The 21,883-nt window shown below is 41.6% G+C and overlaps 3 protein-coding genes across 5 annotated transcripts in view; 2 read left to right on the top strand and 1 right to left on the bottom strand.

Annotated features, from left to right (window-relative positions):
- Positions 1-108: 108 nt before the first annotated feature.
- klhl7 (kelch-like family member 7) lies at positions 109-6,567 on the bottom strand. 2 transcript variants are annotated; one of them, XM_040121121.1, is made up of 13 exons: positions 6,514-6,567; positions 5,861-6,163; positions 5,621-5,723; positions 5,118-5,211; positions 4,787-4,911; positions 4,249-4,424; positions 3,720-3,894; positions 3,074-3,216; positions 2,582-2,822; positions 2,145-2,346; positions 1,586-1,683; positions 1,247-1,430; positions 109-750 (listed from the first exon to the last, which is right to left on the bottom strand). In XM_040121121.1, exons 2-13 carry the CDS (start codon positions 5,987-5,989, stop codon positions 585-587), a joined length of 1,836 nt encoding a protein of 611 aa, XP_039977055.1. In that variant the 5' UTR covers positions 5,990-6,163; positions 6,514-6,567; the 3' UTR covers positions 109-584. The 2 variants fall into 2 exon arrangements, with proteins under 2 accessions (XP_039977055.1, XP_039977054.1); XM_040121120.1 differs by lacking the exon at positions 6,514-6,567 and adding an exon at positions 6,260-6,459.
- Positions 6,568-6,579: 12 nt separating this feature from the next.
- si:ch73-345f18.3 lies at positions 6,580-9,593 on the top strand. The gene is made up of 4 exons (XM_040121122.1): positions 6,580-6,769; positions 7,274-7,352; positions 7,499-7,717; positions 7,861-9,593. The coding sequence occupies exons 1-4, from the start codon at positions 6,707-6,709 to the stop codon at positions 8,256-8,258; spliced, it is 759 nt and encodes a 252-aa protein (XP_039977056.1). The 5' UTR covers positions 6,580-6,706; the 3' UTR covers positions 8,259-9,593.
- A 387-nt stretch (positions 9,594-9,980) lies between these two features.
- fam126a (family with sequence similarity 126 member A) overlaps positions 9,981-21,883 on the top strand; it is a 20,024-nt gene continuing 8,121 nt past the window's right edge. For both annotated transcript variants that reach the window (XM_040121885.1, XM_040121884.1), the window contains exons 1-7: positions 9,981-10,158; positions 17,776-17,857; positions 18,536-18,637; positions 18,991-19,170; positions 20,099-20,179; positions 20,261-20,376; positions 21,581-21,676. In XM_040121885.1, the coding sequence (XP_039977819.1) occupies positions 17,807-17,857; positions 18,536-18,637; positions 18,991-19,170; positions 20,099-20,179; positions 20,261-20,376; positions 21,581-21,676 (626 nt within the window). In that variant the 5' untranslated portion in view covers positions 9,981-10,158; positions 17,776-17,806. The remainder of the gene's footprint in view (positions 10,159-17,775; positions 17,858-18,535; positions 18,638-18,990; positions 19,171-20,098; positions 20,180-20,260; positions 20,377-21,580; positions 21,677-21,883) is intronic.

Genomic DNA, 21,883 nt, shown 5'->3' with positions numbered 1-21,883 from the left:
TAAGGCAGTTTTAAGTTACAGGGCATTATAGAAGCACTGTTATTAAATATATACATACACAACACAACCAAGATTTATCTGTTCATAAATACATTATATCTACACCCTGTAATGGTACGTAATTCACAAGCTACAAACACAAAATTACGGATGTCTTTAAAATAAGGAGAAGAACTCAAATCCTCATTATCTGACCGTATTTGTCAGTCTCTCTTTCTGGTTTTTAGTTTTTTCTAAACCAGTCGGGTATCCAACCTGACAAGCCTCTCTCATTAAAAGTCTCCTTGTCCGCTAAAAGATGAATTTGTGGATAGTGTCCCACTGGAACTTTAACATAAGGACCTGCATTTCAGGTACAGATAAAAGTTGAAGAGACATTTGGCTACTGGACATTGTTAAAGAACATAACTAAGTACGCACATGAACATCACATTGGCATGAGCTGTCTAAGCATGACTGGCTCTTCCTGAAACGCCAGGTCTTGCCTCATGTAAATCAGCTCCACATTCTATTGGAGGCCTAATGCAGTGGCAGCCAAAACAGTCATCGGCACAACTCAATATACACTAAAACTTCCTCTCGTCCTATGAAGATGATGAGGTTGAGGCAGACGGAGCAGCAGTGGATGCAGCGTGTGACTGAGAGTCTATGAGGTCCATGTCTTCGTCTTCGTTGACGCCACACGTGTCGACCACGCAGATCAGACAGCTGGTGACGGGGAATGCTCGCACCTTGCTGCATGTTACCCACCTGATCAAAGAAGAAAACTGATTTAGACACAGCATGATATAGCAATAAAGGTCAAAACCTTCAGTAATGGTGGGGTAATTAGATTTAGGGTTTAAACAAGCTATTACGTATTCCCAGTTTGCCTATAAGTGACGCAATTCAACGTTATTTTGTGAAGAACTACAACTCAAAAAGTGTATACAAAAGTTTGTCTTTACTATTAAGGATACTGGTGGTATAGGCACTATTACATCTAATAGAAATGAATAACTGGCTAAAATAACCACCCCAAATAATGAATTTGTGAGTCAAAAACAGCAAGAGACACAAAAGTGGATCCTAATAATTTGTATTGAACAAAAAAACAGGAAAGATGTCAAGACAGTAGTTATGTGTGTTTAATCATTTTTAAAGTTTTCACACCACTGCCTACATATTAGTGACGAGGACGTAAGCAATGTCTATTCATGGTGATATAACTTATTTTATTTTAGTAATATTTAGTTGATACACCCACCTGTCAGTGTCAGTGTGGTACTCCAGGACATGCCCAAGCCGCCCAACACCTTGGAACCCTGCCAGCACATAGATGACATCGCCGACTGCCGCGCACTTCACCGTCACACCTCGCCACGGCATCGGCGAGGCAGCACGCCACTCATTGCTGGCAATGTCGTAGTACTCCACCGAGTCCAGTCCACCTACAAAAAACACACAAGGAAAAACAGTATCATACAGATGCCACTGGTGCACCGATGCTAGTACCAAGTGCTACAGCTACTATGTTCAATAGTGCTATTACAGTACCACCCATTCTTCATCACGGTGGTGGTTATAGTAATACTAGTTTTATTACCTAGTGCCCCCTGCCCTCCAACAGCATAGATCCTGTTGTTGACTACCACCAGCCCATGGTTCTTCCTGGCCTCTCTCATCCCACACAGCTCCCTCCATCTAAGGACAGGATACTTGATTTAACCACTTTGCGTATATGTGCATATCATTATTGTCAGATAGTGACATCGTATCTCCAGTTTGGTACTTTATATTGGCAAAAATCTCCCTGCTGGAGAAATTTCTATGAGCTGTTGGTTTTGTGAAAGCCTATCAAAACCAATTAGTTACATTAAAAACATTATTGCCATTATTTCATGGACAGTTTAGGAGATAAATGATTTTAACTAAACAAAATCAATGTGTATAAACACTTTGGTGTAAATAATAAGGCAGAGTACAGATCCATAATGTTACAGTCTTTCCCTTGTATTCCTTTTTTCTTTCCCTCGATATCCTTTTATTATACCCATACACACTGCATGTAAAAAAAAAAAAAAAAGTCTCAGGATTGTGAGCTGTACGGACATATTGTGCATCATTCCTTAGGTCGTACAGAGCTGCGTGTTTGTGTGACTCACTGTTGTGTGTTGGGGTCATACACCTCACAGTTGTTGAGGACCCTGCCAGACACATTGTTGCCCACTGTTCCTCCGCAGACGTAGATGAGCCCGTTGGCCTCCACTGAGCCGTGGCTGCAGCGCGCCATCAGCATGCTGGTTTTCACCTGCCACGACTCCGTCCTTGTGTCATAGCATTCGAAAAGGTCCAAGGCTGAGCTACCTGTGGACACATGTACAGTACATAACACTGTGATTAGATGTTTGCAAAAGTGGGTGGTATTTCTCCCATGAAGGATCATCAACATAATTTCCCCGACTTTTATAAACAAAAAAGGCACGTAAGTCATGTCTTGAAAATGATATATATTTTTATATTTTCCCAATGAAAATATAAACCACATCCAACTCCCAATTCTCAGGTCCCATGTCCCTCTCTCCCACCTCCCTGTGCTCACCCACTTCTGACCCTCCGGATGTATAGATCTTGCCCTGGGCGGCGCAGGCAGCCAGACTGTCGCGTGGTGTGGGTGGCCCCAGCTTGGAGTACCAGCTATCCTTCAGGACATTGTAGCAGTCCATGCGCTTGATGGGGAACAGTTGCGAGCCGCCCAGGATGTAGACCACGTTGTCCCAGAAGATGGCTGTGGCGTCCCTGCGCTTCTCAAAGGGGCAGCGGATGTCTGTCCAGCTGGAGTCCTTCATTGAAAGCCAGACTGACACTTAACTGCTGGCTAACATAAAATAGACTTAACTATACTAAAATATTCTACAATGTTTGTGCATCATCTATTCCAGAAATTGTGAAAAATTGTACTCAAAACCTCTTGATTTGAGCTTGTCCTCTAATACTGATCAAGAGTACAAATCCATATTTCATTTTACAGTTCTTGACTTGCGTGATTGCTTCTGTGGGTGAAATCTGTTTTATGGCATGTGCAGCCTGGTACCTTGGGGTTGAAGTAACGGCAGGACTGTGGCTGGGAGCCTCCAAACAGAGCGATACGGTAGTCGTGCTTCTTCCGTCTCGGTCGGCTACTCTCCCCCAGGTCCTCCCGATCCTCCAGGGACAGCAAGTGGTAGCGCATCCCACCTGGGACAAAAAACACAGGATGTTTTATTTTTGTTTTGTGTGTGTGTGTGTGTGTGTGTGTGTGTGTGTGTGTGTGTGCGTGTGTGCGTGTGTGCGTGGGGTGTCCTCATGTCCAACCAAGTATGCTTTAGCACTGATGTAATTTTAACATCAACTTGCTCTCATGAAACTGAATTATCTACATAATGAGATAATGTAGTTAAAATTTACATAAATAGATACCTTAATTCAGGGTTGGGAACTTGGGTGAGTTTACACCAGAATTTCCGTGGCGGTTGCTCATATATTATACATCTGCAAGAGCCCTGCTAAAACCTTGAATTTTACCCTTAATAATAATGAATATTTAACCTTTTACTACTATAAAAGAGTATGATGCAGATTGTTTAGCTAAGATCCAGAGTAATATAACAATTATTAAAATAGCAGACAATGTCAACCATTCCCTCATTACACCAATGTTCTTGTGTGCCTTCACATGAATACAATACACTTCTACTCACTGATGACCATCTTGAGGCACTGTGGGTTGTCCTGGATGAGGGGCTCAGCCTGCACTGTCTTAGACAGGAAGGTTTTGGAGACCAAGGGGAAGCGAACACACCCCAGCACCTCCACCATGTACTGCTGTCTGTTACACACATCGTACTTCAGCCAGCGCACTGCTGCGTCATAAATCTTTGAGAACAAATGCAACAACAGAACATGTGTCAACAAATGTTATGGGGGATTTTTTTTCTTTTTTTTTTTTTTTTAGCCAAAGCGATCACTCAGCTTTCACCGGACGTAATGATTCCCATTCATTTGATGATTCAAGTTGTAGAAAGAGGTATTTATAACAACACTTTTTAAATACATTGCTTCTTATATATACTAACTATAGTATAACATATTACTTCACAAAAAACTGCGAGGGACTTATTTTGTGATACTTCTCTTCTGCTCAGGTATAATGGTGATTCAGGTAGATTTCTACTAAATTATAGCACAAACTAAATGGACCATATAGTCAAAGAATGTCTACATGTGTACCTGGGCCTCAGCACGGACAGTGAGTTTGTCCTGGTGTAGGAGATGCGTGAGCTGTGTAACATCCAGCTGCAGGAACTCATCCAGTTTGTAGACTTCAGTGAAGTGGAGCTGGAAGAAGTCCTCTGCTGCTGCCTTCAGCTCCGGACAGTCCATACAGTCTGCAAGGGCTGAAATACCTGCAGGAGGACAGAACAAGAATCAGTGTTCTACTCTACTGAGTTACACGATAGGTAGACCTAACACCAAAAAGTTATATTGGAAAAGTAATTTAAATAATTTTTTTTTTCAATATTTAAATTTTAAAAAAAGCTCTTGATTTTACAAACCATGTTCTTACATGGGCATTAAATGTAAACAGGCACTAGTACATGTTTAACTCACTCAGCTAGAACGTATTGGCCCTTAGTCCGCTTCTTATTTAATAATTGATGATGGTGATTCAGTAAATGAAGGATCAAAGGGCTCAGCAAATTGCAGTGTAAAAACAAGAGAAATAAGATTTAACCTTGGTAAATTAAATTGGTATTAATGTTCTTACCCAGGCAGTTTGTTGCATCAATCTGTCCTTTGAGGAACTCCACACACATCTTCTTAACAGGCTCAATCTGGTACTGGTTGGCTGCATCCAGCAACGACTGGACATTACTGCTGTTCACTGAGATCCTGGCACAAAAATATTACAAACAGTTTATTTGGCATAAGAAGACAAAAACACAGAAAAAAGAAGAAACATGTCTCTCGGTGGCCTCTGGCCTGATCCTCACAGCATCAGGCCAGAGTCGTTTATACCATTTTTAAACTGTAATTCTCATAATTATCCTTCCTTTATTTAATTTGCCTTGTGCTCGACTTTAAGCCAAAATTCTTACCGAGCTGTGTAGATAAATTCAATCAACAGCTCAATGATCTCGGGCTCAGCACTCCTGAGCTCCACCTCATGGGACATCGACTCCATCATTCTGGCTGGAGGCGAGGAATAAGAGAAAATAGAAGCATACAACAACACATGGCAGCATGAAAATATTTTTCTTGCTATTCTTAACAATAATATCAATAATAAATATCATGATTTCCGTTCACAAAATTGATAATATTGGCATTTTGCTTTTGTGTCTGTAGCTAAAATGGTCATAATGTGTACAGAGGACCCGTTGTCCTCGGTTATGGTTGGTTTTTATTTTCTTTGGTTGTAAATCAGCCTTTGGTCTACAACAGTACGAATTTAGTTGCTTTAAACCAAAACCGATTATTTCTGAGCATTTCCCCAACATGTCTCTGTGACCTCCCCTAACGTGATATACAACTATTTGAAATCAGGGCCACTATACGTGGGTCCGTCCATGATTACGTGTTTGTGTGTGTGCACACTTACTAGTGAACATGAGGCTGAAGAAGTGGCTTGCAGCTGCCAGCACTACTCTGTGCGCAGGAAAGTGCTTCCCCTGAACCACCAGGGTCACATCACAAAGGGTACCCTGAAGAAAACACACAAACACATTTGTCAAGAGTTAAGACAGGCTGGGACATACGTTTTCACACACTCATATACCAACTGAAAGGTCCTGGTAGAGACACACACTCATGTCCCCAGTGTCTTCTCACATACACAGACCTGTTTCCTCAGATTGTTCATGACTCCCATGATGCTGGACAGCTGTCTGTACTCCTCTTTGGTGGCACACTTCCTCTCGCCCTTCTTCTTGGAGCTGGACGCCTTCTCTGGAGAGGCTATCCCCGTCATGTCAGCCTGGCCAACGTCTGCCCAGTTCAGTTGAGGTACGACACTCTGAGCACCACTGCCGGCAGTGTGCAACTGCGGTCTCTTTGTTGACAGTTGGCTTATTGGTCAAGAGCAGCCTGTTTTTTTTTTCTTTTTTTATGACTTAAAAAGCCGCCAGTTTGACAACAGCTTTACCTGGAAAATTAGTAGAGAGAAAACCATGCAGATGAACTGGCTGTCATGTATTCAAATAGTAATAAAAACGGTTAGCGTAGGGTATTTTTGAGCTACCGCTCAGCTCTGTGGCTTGGGTAGCGGTTACCCTCTTCTTCTACGGTTCGGTTATGGTTGGATAAACTCGCGTTCACCCTCTAGCGACAGACGTGAAAAAAAACAAAAACAAAACCCTAACCTGCAGGGTTGAGGAGCAGATTTATTCTTTAAAATAAGTAGTTTTCGTCCCTTGGATGGCAGATTTCATATTTCATTATTATTTACAGTCAAGGTATATATACGGCCATTGGCGACAGCAGCCCTTTGCTTACCTTGCTGCGGGTCACGCACCTGTAGGACGCACCTACCTGTCGCGCTCATACCTGCACGGCAACCTCAGCAACACGACCAGGAAGAAAAATTTTTTTCAGAAATCGCATGACGCTGACGTCACGCGGAATGCGGACTACAAATGCGTACTGTCAGAAGCAACTGACCTGAAAACAAATTGACAAGACCCCAGAGATGCAGAAAATGCTGCGTTGTCTCTGCTGCTGCTGCTTCTCAAGTGAAAGCTCCGGGAACGAGGTATGTGATTACGCTGTATTGACTTTTGTGTAAATGTTGTTCGGATTATACAGTGGCTTCCATCGAGTTCAGACGAGAAACTCGATCATTGATTTGCGTCAGTAAAAATTGCAGGGTTAACCCATTTCTGCTAACCTACTTTCATGTAAGGACGGCGTGGCCACCCATTATAAACCTTTGATGTATTTGGATCATGCTATACATATGTCATAGAAAAATCCTTATAAACTGCTGTTACTAATAACAATAAGAAGAAGAAAAAAGAAGACTAAAATATAAATCACATATATAACCATAATGATTTTGTTTTGTCACAAACACAAAATGAAGAGATACATCGGACTCCACGAAGTCAGCATATTTCAGTGCACTGAATTTATGGCAAAGTAATAACATGGTTCAAGGTGAACACAAGTGTATAATTAGTGCTTAATGTCTGTTTTTGATAAGTGTGAGTAAAAGCGAGATTATGCATAAAAAAAAACAACTATTCTGCTATTTCAGAGGCAGCCTCTCCTGCAGCCCAGACCACCTGACCTGAATGAAGCTGGATCAGCCAGGCAGATCCCACCAGCACGCAGTGGTACATCATCTCTCTAAATGTTTATGTCTGTCTCTCTAACCTATAGACCTCCGATGCATAAAATTGTGGATGAATCTGTAAGTACTACATGTGTTCTTTTTTGTGTGTCTTGTGTATTTGATTTGTTTTTCTTTTCTGCCCTGAAGCACAGGCCGTGACGCGGACTGGCAGGCTGGAGATGAGACGGGTGGGCGTTCCAGAGTTGGACCAGAGGTTTTCTGACGTGGCCGAGACCTTCAACGAACAGCAGGAGCACTATGAGGCCATGGTCCGACACGTCAGGAGCCTGCGACAGAGCTGCGGCTGTGCCCGCGGCGATACCCTGGCTTTTGCTGAATGCGTGGGGAAGATCAGAGAGGACCACCGTGAGTGACACACTCTGAGCTCAAACCGCTGAGCAAAGTTCCCACACTAGCTGTCAGTGCAGGCAATGTGATAGCAGGTTACCATGCCTCAATTTTCTGTTTTTGTTTCCTGTGTTTATCTCCATATCTCTCTGCTACTCCAGAAGCCACATACAGGGTGTCCCTTAAGATGAAGGGCTATGACTTCTCCCTCAGTGTGATTCCTGTGGGGTTAGAGGGTGAACATGAGGAGGAACTGCTGCCTCCACGTCTGAAGTTGGCTCAGGATGACCTGAGGGGCACTTCTGAGAGCGCCAGAGCCACCATCTCAAGGGGAACCACACTTCAAGAGCTGTTCGGTTGGCTGCTCCGTAGCAGGGATCAAATTGCTGAGCAAGTGAAGGGGGCAGCACCATCTTACCAGGAGCAAGGAAGACTGAATGAGAACCTGGAGGTGAACATAAGGGAAGTGAAGAGGGCGAAGGACTTGTCGTTGGGATATAGACAACGAGCTGGAGAAGTCCTCACTGAGGCTGCACAGATTGCAGGGGCTTATTTGTAGTTTATGTACATTTTAAATGCTTTATTTGAATCCACAAATTACATCTTAAGTGTTTATTATCTTTACAAGGATTATACACTATTTGACACTTACACTGCAGGGCTACGGTTACAGCTCAGATTGAACAAAAATTTTGCCAGCTGTCTTGCTCTTTTTCTGGATAAACATGCCAGTCACAAACCCAGTGACAGTCAGCTTGTGAACACGCACAAGGCTGCCAAATGTCATTATCAGAAATCTGCATTCATATCTTGGCATCTGCTACAACATCAGGATTGTTAGAAATATGACAGAACAGATGATGAGACACAGACACAGACATAGAAAGTCACGCATGTATTGAAAGGTACCACAACACACTGCTTTGCAGGCCTTTGCAGCTGCTCGTTTCATGTTTGTTACAAGGAAATGAAGACTTGAGGACTCATATTCGCCTTTTATATGTTTTCTTAAAACTGTAATGAATATGGCACAGACTTGCTCTCACACTTAAAATACTGTTAATTTGTCTGCGTAAAGAATTTAATTTTCCTTGATATGTGTAATTTTACCAGCTAACGTTAGGGGGCATTGCAGACTCACTTTATTTTGTAACAGTTGCTCTTTGATTCATATTCCTTAGATGTAGTTTGTCTCTCAGAAATTGCACTTCATGGATCAAGATTCCCTAAATCCTAGGACCCCAGAATCGGGTATCCACATAATGAATGTATCACTATTTTTTAGAATTTTGTACCTCATTAGACACTTAGGTTTTTTGCACAAATTTTTGCCTTGTGGAAAGATTGTTCTAAATGCAGGAGTATTCAGGTTATGAACTGCACTGGATAGTACATTTTTTTTTCTATAATACCAAAGAGAACAAGACAGGACAGGATAGTCCCCTATAGTAGCAATGGGAACTCAACTTGAGGCTTGTTGTGACTATTTGTGCCCATTGGCTATTGTAATATTCACACAGATTAGATTTGCTGCTTATTATCCACAAAAGCCCCATTGCGTTTATTAATTAAACTGCAGCTTTCTAACTTCTATTAATGTGAAAGCAAACAAACACATGGCCAGATGCCATCTTGATAATTAATTTTGGTGAACCCATTGTTGCAGAGGTCATTTTCAAGTGGTTATGCATTATTTATCTGAGATGGACAGTTTTACTGCTTTGACCTTAATCTTTACAGGTTTATTTGGAATGAAGTGTGCAGGATGTGGTGGGTAAAACCACTAATGAGTTAGTCTCATTATAAGGTTTAGTAAATATAACAGGTTAATAAAAATTTGTTTAAAAAAACGTTGTATATGTTTAATACAGGCAACCTATATTAACTATGTCCTAGATTCAATGTTAGTGCAACAAAATTGTTAAAATTGTATTTAATTGATTATGTTCATAATTAAAATGTGAATGTACTGTATTTTCCTCAAATGAATCAAAGGCAAATTACTAATGACTAAACATCATTCAACTTCTATTTATATGCTGAAGTATATATATATATTCTTACAATGCTATCACATTCCAACTATGAATTAATAAATGATTTATTTATGGCAGATCACTCTTCTGTCAAAGAGCAATGACTGACAGCGACAACCTACCTTGATCTTGGAAATAATTAACATGCAGCCTGGAGTCTAAATTGATTGGTTGCTGCATTTGGGGGGCGCGGCGGTTAGATTATATACAGCTTCCTCATTGGCTCAGACACTCTGTCACCGAGGGGAGACCGCGTCCGTCTCGTCTCAAGGTAGTCTGAGTGGAGAAAGTAATGAAGATGGAAGGGGCCGATTTTGTTGAATTATTGAGGAGATTTAAAGAGTAGCGAAGTCATAACCATTTACTTGTCTTGTCGGAACCTCAGAGGACAGCGATACCAGGAAATTGACAGATAGCATGCCAGTAAGTAAACAATAACTTCCCCAGTTTACTTGGTGTCGCGCCTTAGCCGAGCTAGCTAACCAGCTAATCTGCGAGCAACCGTAGTGACAGCTCGAAGTCATTCAGCAAGCCGAGACAGAGAGTGTGACGGCGGATGATTACTTTACACTCTCTGTCTGATACTGGTTAACAAATACACTGGAAATACCCAGGATGTCAGCGAGAGCTAATGTTTGCCATTGAGCTGCCAGTGCGTTGAGACAGAAATCCACGTTGTTTGAACGCAAGATCTGTTACCAGTTGTCAGTGTGGTAAACTAGCTGGTTAGTTAGTATAGTAACTGGTTATATCGGCTAGATAAATTGAAATAAAACAGCAGTCGAGATGAGAAAAGCTCTCCAACATGTCAACGGGTTTTTCTTAGCAACCATTTTGCTACTGTAGTAGACTCTCAGTCATATCCGTCATAGATACAGACTTTGTATCTGACTTCATCCTGTTTACGAGCTCTGTGTGTCAGGACTTTGTTCTGAGACTTGTAAAGATTCCTCAGGTGAAATTCCTCTCCGTCTTTCTCTATCTCTTGCTCTCTGTGTGCGCGCGCATGTGTGTGTCAGTCAGTTTGGCAGCCACTGCAGACTGGTATTTTAGATAATGCGCTGTTAGGATTTTTCTAAATACTATCATGTGATGCAGCTTTCCTCCGCACCACTCAGCCAGTTGAGGGGTTTCCTGCATGAGGGGGAATAGTGTGAAGCTTTGCCGCAGAGCCCCATGGCAGTCCTGCTGTTTGAAATGAACGCCTTCACTACTGTACATACTGTAAGAACTTGAAAAATGTTTGTTTTACACTCTGTGTCCTTCACGAAGAGTGTGCTTCTGGTGGTGTGCCAGTCATTGTTTAAATAAGATACTATTTGTGGCTCGATTCAGGTTGTCCCTTGCTTTAAATACATCTGTATCTGTGTGTGCCTTTGTCATAAGGGAGAGGTATTCCCTTTAGGCAGAGATGGGTTTGTTGGGCGAGTCATCCTGCCCTGCTCAAGTGGTGTCATTAGGGTGTGGATGTGTGTGAGTGCGCGCGTAAAAACTATGCACAGGCTTGTTAATGTGTGGCATCCGTGGCTGCTAGTGTCTCCGATCTCTAAATGCTTTTTGACAGTGAAGCCCGGCAGGTCATGGAGCGGGAAGATCGCACTGGCTCTGCTGTCATCCAGCATCACAGCTAGAGTCACCCGTGCCTGCAGTTTCATGAGCAATTTGAGCAGTGAAAACTGTTTCAGTCCCTGCTCCTTTAAATCAGCACCTGCATACACAAGCACAGTATAGTTGAAACAGAGATGGTAATTTATCCAGCCAAAAGTACATTTTTTTTAGGTACAGATGCCAGTAGCCAATAGACCTATGAAAAATCTAAAAAGAAACCTAAATATTTGCACCAAAAGTGATATTTTAATGGAAAATTCTGGGGCTGAACATTGATAAATTATGAGAGAGCTATCTAACTGTGACAAGAAAAGCGGTTTACCACCACAATAGAGATAAGTGGAGAGAAAAGGGAGGGATGAAAAAGTTTTAAAATTGATCATCAGTGATGTTATTCAGTGTCTCTTCAGGCCAAATGCTGCAGGAAGACAGGGAGTTGGAGGCACGAGAGGAGGGATGAAGATGCATCACTGGCTTAGAGGCAACGGAGAGGAGAGCATACGCTGCTATAAGAGGATTCCTCCCTGTCAGATCTCTCTATATGTCTCCCTCAGCAGCAAAAAACACAAAGACAAACCACACTCTGTTGTCATGTATGCTTAGCTACAGGAAGTCCTCTGCTATATATGTGAGTTTGCGAATGAGAAAAAAAACAGAAGTAGAGGAGCAGAACCTCCCCCTGCCTCCCTACAAGCTATGAGCAACCTACTATTGAAGAAGACCTGAGTGGAGAGCAAGGTGGGAGGCGATTATGCAACAGGGATAACCACAAGCAAAGCTAGTGCAAATAAAGAAGACACCGACAAACGGCGTGAAAAAGATTTGATATAAACCGAAGAGAGATGGCAAACAAAATGCTGAAGTCCTAGGAATGGACAAACAGTGTGCCGTTGAACCAGAGGTAAGGTCAAGCTGTGAGCTCTGGGCTTGTTAGAGGCTCTGCCCTTTTATGACCATAGTTATATAACCCTGCCTCCACCTTTTACTTGGACACCCCACAGCTCCTCAAAATAGTTCCTTAATGGCTTTTTCTACCACTAGAGATGAAACAAGGGTACACTCACCGGTTGAGCTTGTTGACAGTGGGCAACTGGCCTAGTTTGGAGGTTCGGGTTGGAGGCATATTTCTGTAGTTCCTGGTTCTGAAATTGGTTAGCATGGTTTAACAGTTATTATTGGTTTGGGTGTGTCTGTACAAAAGTTGAGTCAGTGGAGGATAGATGAGCTAGTTTAGATTCATTTGAGCTTATTTGATGTATTTTACAACTTCTCATCTCTGTATAGCTTTCATTCCTTGAGGGTTTAGTAATCAGCCTAACCAGTAGTTTGTCTGATTTGCACCCTGTACCACAGGAAAAAGCAGCTGGGGCAGCTCTGAAGCTCTCAAAACCACCCACGTCATCTTTCTCTCTGCTTTCTTTCTTCCCTCCATTCAAGCCTCCATTGTTATTGGCCCACTCACTTCCTGAAAAAAGGAGGTTCCAAAGCGTGCGTGTAATAGGAAATGAGGTAATCAGCAGCGTGGGTGTGTGGTTGCCCCCCTAATTCATTCTCACTCTAACTCGCTTCGATTCTCTCTTTGCCAGCTTTCCCAGACAGGTATGTTCTCACTTTACCACTGAGCACCGGAGGACACTCTGTGTGCTGCTGATGCTGACTGCCTTCGGTTTTTGTAATAATCCACGTGAAAGCATTGGTGATTTATTGTGTGTTTCCCTCAGGTCTTTTGTGGCAACTCTGTCAGGACATGCAGGCACACTTACAGCAAGTGTGGGAATGTAAACTCAGAGGAGACCTGTATGTGTTGGAGTGAGCGTTTAAGACAGAGGCGTGGGTGTAAATTCAAAAGGAACAAGCTGTCAACTGTAGCAAGCTCACAGGAACAGGTTTTGCCAAACCAGACATTGAATACAAACTCTTGCACACACGCACACTTGTGCAATGCATGACACACACATCTTTCGTCACTCCTTGGCAAGTAGTTGGTTCCATCAGAACTTAGACATTTCAGGATCTTTGCTTATCTTGTCTGTGTCTCAGAGCCTGTGAGGTTGCCAGGGGCAGTGCATATTGAAACCTAATGAACTCTCCTCTTTTATCCACCCTATAGTGTCACTCCTCTTGAGTTTTCCATCCCTTGGGTTGTCATACATACCTTTTATCCCTCATCTCTCTATACACCAATTTACCTCAGCCTCTATTCATTTAGCCATTGATCTCTGCTATTTTCATCCTCCTATGCTGCCTACCTGTGCTTCTCCTGCATTTATCATCTACTTGTTCGTCACGTCACTGGTTTGTTACTTGTGCCTGTCAAGGCTCCGCCGCTTATCCTTAACATTGGGTAATTCATGCGCGTGTGTGTGTGCTGGTCAGTGTGGTTGAGCTGCACAGAGGAAGCTCATCAGTTGCTGCATCGTTTGTACAAGTGTGCTCTCTCTGGCTTATATTGATTTCTGTCATGATATGTGAGTCGATAATTACATAGAGATGGCTAACCAGTTAACCCGACTAAGACGGAAGACAAACATTGGCCTAATGACTTTATACGCTCTATTGTGTACTCCCAATTAGTTTTTGAGCAATTAGTTTTCTATTTTGCTCCACCAGTTGCTTGTGTCTGTCTGTAGTGTGTAAATAGAGCCAGGAAATCATTGAGACGGGGAATTATTTGCTGTTTGTACCATTTTCTCTAGTGGTTTGATTGCTGTTTCAGATTGAATCATCTCAATTTTCACGGTTGAGTACCCTCAACTATAGATATTTAGTGTGTTCATCTTGGCTAAAATTAACTCTCAAAAAGCTGTTCATTCAACAGAAAATGTATCAACTAGTTTGCTATGTTTTGGAAATTTGATTTCAAAATGTCAGATGTTTGGTGGTTCCAGCTTCTCCAGTGTGACAATTTGCTGCATTATTTAAGAAAATAATCTTCAGATTACAACAAAAAACAAATGTTCTGTTTACAGTCACCATTACTCACCAAAGCCCATTGTGTGTGTATAATTGAGGTCTTACAAATGTGTTGAATGCATTTCCTTCCTCATAAGACATGCAAAACTGTTCTGTTTTGTTTTTTGTTTGTTTGTTTGTTTGTTTTTTTTTCTTTTTTACATCCATGCTTGTTTGCTGGCAGTCTTCATCACTGCCATTTTTTGCACTTTGCTGTGTTTGTTGGCTTGTTAACCACCACCTGTCAATCAGTGGGACAGTGTGAAACCATTGGCAGAAACATGTATTGCGTCACCCACATGTGCATGCAAATGCACCCTGGTGCTTGTGTACAAGACAAGCAAACAGGGACCCACTGCTCTAAAGGGTGGGTCAACTCCACAGTAAATAATGTGATGTAAATAACCATTAGTTGCAGGCCTACACAGTATACCATATTACTTCACTAATTACATTATTAGAACAAGATTTTCAGTTTGATGAGTACATACATAATGGTGAAAATAACTTAATGGTACAATGCATGGTGAGGGCAATAGATGTGCTATTAAGTTGGTTTGGGTCCTTTTTTTTAACTCAGTAACCACCATGACAGATGCTCATATTTAGTCAGTGACAGCATAAAAGGTTGTCTTGTTATTATCCTATATTTTGTCAAAATGTAAATTACTGAGCACTTTTTATTCTTCGTAATTTTTTGCACTCATTATGCGTATCTACTTAAATTATTTAAACTTCCACGTCAATTTACAGATTTACAGTAACTTTGTACCCAAGTGTCAACCCTCTGCTGCTGCGTTTGTGTGGCTGCAGTTTTCTTCCATGCTTGCTGCAGAGGTAGGAGGTAGATATATCACTAAGGTAGGCTGCATGACAGACGACTGCCGATTTTGGGCTCCAGGTATCTTTTTCTGCATCCTGATGATGCAGATGATACAAATAACATGCCCCAGACGCCAGAGTGGACAGAGTAGACGGGTTAAAAATAACTCTGTAGGAGTTATAAGACTGATTCATCCACACTATAATCATAGCCTTTATTTTTTTTAGTTAGTGAGCCTGACGTTAAAATGCACGTGCTGGCTTTTGATATCGCTGTCCTCCTTGTTGTCTTCACCAGCATGAAACAACAGAACAACAGACTGCCACAAAGGAATAATTTCTCTAAATGGAGGCTGTTCTGCTTTATAATCCTTCCCCATTTCATGAGTCAGTGGCTCCCCTCCCGCCCTTGTCATTCCTGTCATTGGTACGGTCCAAAAATAGACACCTGGCTGCCATGGAGGGACCAAGCACCAGAATCATAAAAAAATAAAGCATTTGGATGTGTGAAAGACAGATTAAGAGGCAGGGAAGATGGAGAGAGAAAAATTATGTTGTGTAGGAGGATGAGGGACAGAGGACAGAGGAAGCAAAGCAGGGAAAAGGAAGATAAAAATAAACTAGAAACATAATTTAATTATAATTATTAATTTTTTAATACACACACACATGGATTATGACTACATAAGTAGATATATTTTGTGGTCAACTCCCTTATCATCTGACAGACCAACATTGCCATTCCTAAGGCCGATAGCGTAGCAAAAAATATTCACTGGTTCCAGATATATTTTCATGCGAGTGCGTGCGCGTGTGTTATTTCACCTTGAAGTTGAAGAGTTTTTTAAAAGGTGGAATTAAGCCATCTTCCGCCCAAATCTGAGCACATGCATCTGCATGACAAGTGGGCACATAGAAGGACCTCTATGTCTCTCTCTCTCTTTTTCTAAACCTCTGTTACCAGACATACCAAACATGGATTTGTTTCTGCATTCAGCAGCCAATTTAGCCTTGCCGTTTCTGAGTACAGACACGATAGAGCACAGACACGACATACCCCGCAGTGAAAATGGGCTGCTGGTGGAAAACAGATAATTCATCAGACATGCAAAGAGACGGTGTCCTCGTCCTCAGCAGAAAGAAATACTGTAGGTTTCTGCTCAGTCTCTCTTAGCCCTTTTCGTGGTGTCAGGCACAATGCAGAGATGGTTAAGTTGACCTCACTACATAGGAAGACTAAGACTGAAGCTACAGATTCATTTAATTATCAGTCAATCTTTGGATCCTTTCTTATTTATTTATAATTGATTATCTGTTTGAAAGATGGCCACAACAATTTATCAGAGCCCAAGTTGATGTATACAGTTTGCTTGATACATCTAACAATCCCAACCCAGCAGTTTACAATAATATGAAACAAGAGAAAAGCAGAAAATCATTACATTTGAGAAGCTGGAACCAGTGAATATATTTGTCTACGCTAGTGGCCTTAGGAATGGCAGTAGTGGTCGGTTGGATGATCACTACCTTGGGCAAAAACTGAAATATCTCAACAATTATTGGATGCATTGCTATGATGATTTGTAGAGACATTTATAGTCCCCCAAAGATAAATCCTAATAATGGCTAGTAGTATTACATGTTTGATTATTAATAATTCACATTCATGTTGATCTAAGTTAACAAAGAAAAGTATTTTTACTTAGTCCATTTAGGGTTTTGACAGAAAAAATGTAACAATAAAGAAGGTGGAATGATCTAATCTCTTCACCAGATTGTACTCTTTCAATCATCATGTAGGTACCGGTGGCATCCCCATTTTCGACAGTTTTGTAACTGCAAAAATATGAATTTCATATTTGGTTAAACACACATGCACACAGGCCTGGTAATAAATCTCATATATAATCCCGCAATCTTGACAAGAACTGAACCCAAATTTTTCTGTTTCTGTTGCTCTTTCTCTCAGAATGCCGACAGTGTTAAGTGCGGGGATGGCTAGGAAGGGACATCAAAAATAACAAACTGGGTTGGAGGAATAAGAGCGTTCATTTCACGATAAGTAAATATAAGCTAAAGAAGTCAAGAGCCTATTTTTCTGTTTGTCTCTGTTTTAAAGACTGTTCAGCCTGTTCAGCGAGCATCTAAATTCTGCTAGGCCACATATTTTTTTTTTTTAATTTATTTATTTATTTATTTTTTTTATTCTTTCTCCCCCCGGTGAAGCCAGCCAGAATTCTCTGTGTGGGTGATTTTCGATTTGCCAGCCTGAGTTTAGAATAGGTTAGGTACTTGCTGTAGAGGTGTGTGTCTAGAGAGGAATGAGGGGGGAAACAGGAGAAGAGCGATGAGAAGGAGAGACTTATGCTTTTTTCGAGTATTGAATTGATGCCTGGAGCATGTACATTCACTTTTTGCCACTGCTGTGGCATTGTTTGCCATTTGTTATAGAATATTTTTATCAGGATACCAAAGAATGGAAGGCCAGCAAGCATGGAAGGAGCCTCGTTCAAACTGTAATTGCTTTGTGCGTGCGTGCGTGCGTGCGTGCGTGTGAGAGAGAGAGAGAGAGAAATTGCACTATATATTTTCTGTGTGTCAATAATTACGCCGACTGTATTTTTTTTTTTTTTCTCTCTCTCTCTCTCTCTCTCTTAGGTAGAGGTGACTCCACTGCAGATGAGGGAACATGTTGGCTATGGACCAAGGAGTGGTGGAGGAATGGCTGTCAGAATTTAAGGTACTGCTTTACTGTGTGTGCGTGCATGTGTGTGCACGTGTGTGTTTGCGCATGTGTGCAAAAAAGCGATATTAAAAAGCATGTACCCACGATCAGTATGCAGGATGATCTGTGGTGCTTATCATTGGCAGAATGTCTTCCAAACACATAAACAAACACTCTCTGAAGTGTTTCTACCCAGAAAATTGTAGGCTCCCACTCAAACACAAGCACCCACTGATACATGACAGCTACCACGGCCCAGGCTTGGTGAGGCGTAATAATGAAGGAGAAGATGAAATTTTCCAGTGTTAACGTATGATGACCGATCTGTCATCCCTTCTTAGTGAAGATGGCCCCTAAATGCAACCAGATCAATGTGACTAACAGCTTCTTTGATGTTAACACGCTCTGTCTCTGCAAGCCTCAAATGCTGTCATTGGTGCATATAATGTTTTGCTAAATTGCTCACTCTCACTGATGTTATTTGTGTCTTTCACCAGCAGTCATAATATATGGTAGATTTATTGCCTTAAAATGCTATCTGTGTATCTTGGAATTCATGTGAATAAATGGGCAATAAGTGTTAAGTTTGAAAAGATCACATTTAGACTAAATCAAATTGTCATGCTGTGTGTTATTTTTAGAATACTGGTAAGACTTAGTGTATCAAACTTCAACTGCTCGTGCATGTTTCAGACCCTCCCTGACAGTGCCGTGTCCACCTACGCCGCCTCACTGAAAGACAAAGGTGCCCTGGTCCCCGCACTCTACAAGGTCATCCGAGAGAACTACAGTGATGTATGTACACGGAATGTAATACTTCTGTTTATGTAAACATTAAAGATTGTAAACTGACCAGACAACCTTTGACCAACACCTAGAATATTTTGCCATGTCTCCAGTGCAACCTTTTTCCCGTCACTGTTATATTCTGACACACTCCTGATTATCTTGATTATCTGATTATCACACTCCTGGTTTAAGGATCTGTCTTACTGTCCAACACACTTTGTTTCCCTTCCTGACATTGAGGAACCACAATGCAAATTGTGAAATTTATTACAGTTGCAGTAGCAGTTGTCTGTTGGTTTTTGTGGACTGATGTGATGTAACCATGTGTGCATGCATTTTGGGTTGTCTGTCCTTGCCAGTTGCTGGAGCCAGTGTGTCACCAATTGTTTGAGTTTTACCGGAGCGGTGAGCCGCAGCTGCAGCGTTTCACGCTACAGTTCCTGCCAGAGCTCCTGTGGAGCCTCCTGTCTGTCAGCGCAGCCAGAGACCCCCACACCTCCGGCTGCATCGAGGCCCTGCTACTGGGCATATACAATCTGGTAAGGGAGAGGATGAAGGTGAAGGTGGCAGTTTGTGGTCGTGCGTGTGTGTGTTTGTGTTTAAATTTTCCGTACCACATTTTTAGGTTACAGCTGAGTCTTTATTTATTATCATTAGAGGAGAGCTGCTCTTTTTATTAACAAGAAAATGTTTCCACTGTGATAAGTGCAAAGTAAGGAAATCCATCTGATCTATAGAAAGTAGGTGCAGTCATACAGTTCCAGAAGCAGGGTACTTAACCGCATGACTATTTCTGGGATCGGCATCATGTGTTTTGAAGAGTTAATTTATTTGACAGCTTATTTGTTAGACAGCTGTGCATGGAGAGTGACAGGAAACATGGGTTAGAAATAGGGGAAATGAAACACCATGATTCTGCTAATATACAATATGGATGGGTTGCTTCTTGCAAACGCCCTTAAGCTTCCCACAGAGAGATGCCAGTGCTGGTAATTATTGAAGTGTGTTGAATCCTATTTTCATCCATTTTAGCTCTGGATGTTCTATCTATCAGCAAAGTGCAGTGTCCCCTAACTTCCTCTCTGAATAGCAGAATAGGTCATCTGTCACTCAACATACTGGCTCCCATTAAGCTGTTTGACATTAATGTGCACACAGGGGACACCAAAACCCCAGGGTTTGTGCGTTTGTTTTCCCACACGATTCACACAAATAAGCAAACACACATATATACACACACACACACACACACACACACATACACACACATCCCAACAGATTGAGAGGGAAAGTGCAGACCCTGAGGTTCAAACACAAATGCCTAAACATACCAGATGAGTGTGTATGAAGAGATAAGCACACACTCTTCAGAGTTTTAGGGCACATGCAGGAAAATAAAAAGCTTTTCTTTTTTTTTTCCTCACCCACAGAAACATTTTTTTGTCTTCCTGTCTTTTTCTTTCACAGGAAATAGTTGATAAAGATGGACAAAGTAGAGTGTTGTCTTTTACCGTCCCTTCCCTCTCCAAACCCTCAGTGTACCATGAGGTGAGAAACACGCACAATGGCAAACAAATCCTCTAATTTGCTTTTGCAGAAATGTTAAATGTACTCTACTCTCAACTCTAGCCTTCCGCCATCGGCTCCATGGCCCTTACAGAGGGGGCTCTAGCCAATCATGGGCTGAGCAGGGTGGTATACAGCGGGCCACACCTGCAGAGGGAGACCTTCACGGCACAGAACCGGTAAGAGGCTCGATGGGCCCACTTGTTTCAAGTCTTCAGGGCCGGTGGTGGTGTGTCAGCAGGGAAGAGCTTTTCGAAATGGACTTTCCTGGCAGCAGGCTTTCAGTCTGCTGCCTTAGATTTGGCAGCAAATGCAAGCTAACCACCAAAGTAGAAACACACATGAAGGAGGATGTACAAAGTGACAAAGAGGCATTGACGAGTTTACTTGCCAAATGTGTTAAGAGAAAAGGTTTATACATTTACAGGACTATTGACTTATTTATGATTTATGAGCTTTTGTACAAATTGTCTTGTTGCTTTAGAACTGAACTGTGCAACATGTATGTTGATGATAAATTTGTAGCAACGCACATTTCCAAACTGATAAGAGATTCTCCTCTGAATTTCTTGAGGCTTGGGTTGATATTTTGCAAGAGAGAAAATGAGAGTAAATTGTTGGAAAGTGTTTCACTTTCACTGAGAAAAATCCAGATATCTTACAAACACAGCTTCCTAAATTTTAACTAGTAGTATTCCTGCATGTTTTCTGCCAGTCCATGAAGCTAGAAGACAAGGAGCTTGTAATACTTTCAGTTCAGCTGCTGTTTTAATGCAGTTATGTGCTGATAAGTTTGAACACAAAACCCTCAGGAATTTTGACCTGAGTGTTTAACTGTAAAAATTACTTTAACAACCACAGTAAATGTGGTAGGTTAAAGTTTGTCTAGTTTCAGTTATTCTTATTCTCAAAATCAGACTCGTGTGGTGATGGTGGGTTTAGCTGCTGCCATGGCCAATTATTTGATGCATGGTGTGTTTGCTTCAGTGATGGCCTGTGGCAGTTGTCATAGCTTTGTTGCATTTGAAGTTGTTAGATCGCTGTTAAGGTTTATTAAATTAAGGTAATGAGGCCGCACTGCAGCCCAACTCTGAAGGTCGTGGTGGTCTGCTTTGAATGTCCGCAACCTTTTTCACCAATGTTTCCTGATTCTGTTTCAGACTGACTGGCTAGATTATTAAAAATACATGATTTTTTATTTATTTTTTTTTATTTTTTTTTTTCAGCTTAAAGCTAAATTTTTCGGTCTCTTTTAGTATGGTAGGAAGCATAACTGTGTCTGTAAAGTTTAGCTGTATAATGTTTAAGGTTTTGGTTTGTACATCATGTTGTGATGGAGTTGGAAGAAAGATGTGCTATTTTAAGTGTGTCTATTTTGTTTAGATTTGAGGTGCTGACCTTCCTGCTGCTGTGCTACAACGCTGCTCTCAGCTACATGACCTCCACTTCCCTCCAGTCCCTCTGCCAGCTCAGCTCCAGGTAAAACAATAACACACATGCACAGACTTATCAGCACATCTTAATATACTTTAGCAACCTACGGGTCACTTTGTCATCAGCCCTTGAGGACTTTAAATGACTGTATACGCGTGCACACACACACACACACACACTTCATAGTATGTGACTTTTGTGTCACTTTCTTGATTACACACAGAGTTTTGCAAGCACTTGCTTATCTGATCC

This window comes from Xiphias gladius, chromosome 24 (assembly GCF_016859285.1).
Source record: "Xiphias gladius isolate SHS-SW01 ecotype Sanya breed wild chromosome 24, ASM1685928v1, whole genome shotgun sequence".
Classification (NCBI taxonomy): Eukaryota; Metazoa; Chordata; class Actinopteri; order Istiophoriformes; family Xiphiidae; genus Xiphias; species Xiphias gladius.
This window is presented reverse-complemented; position numbering and strand designations above follow the sequence as displayed.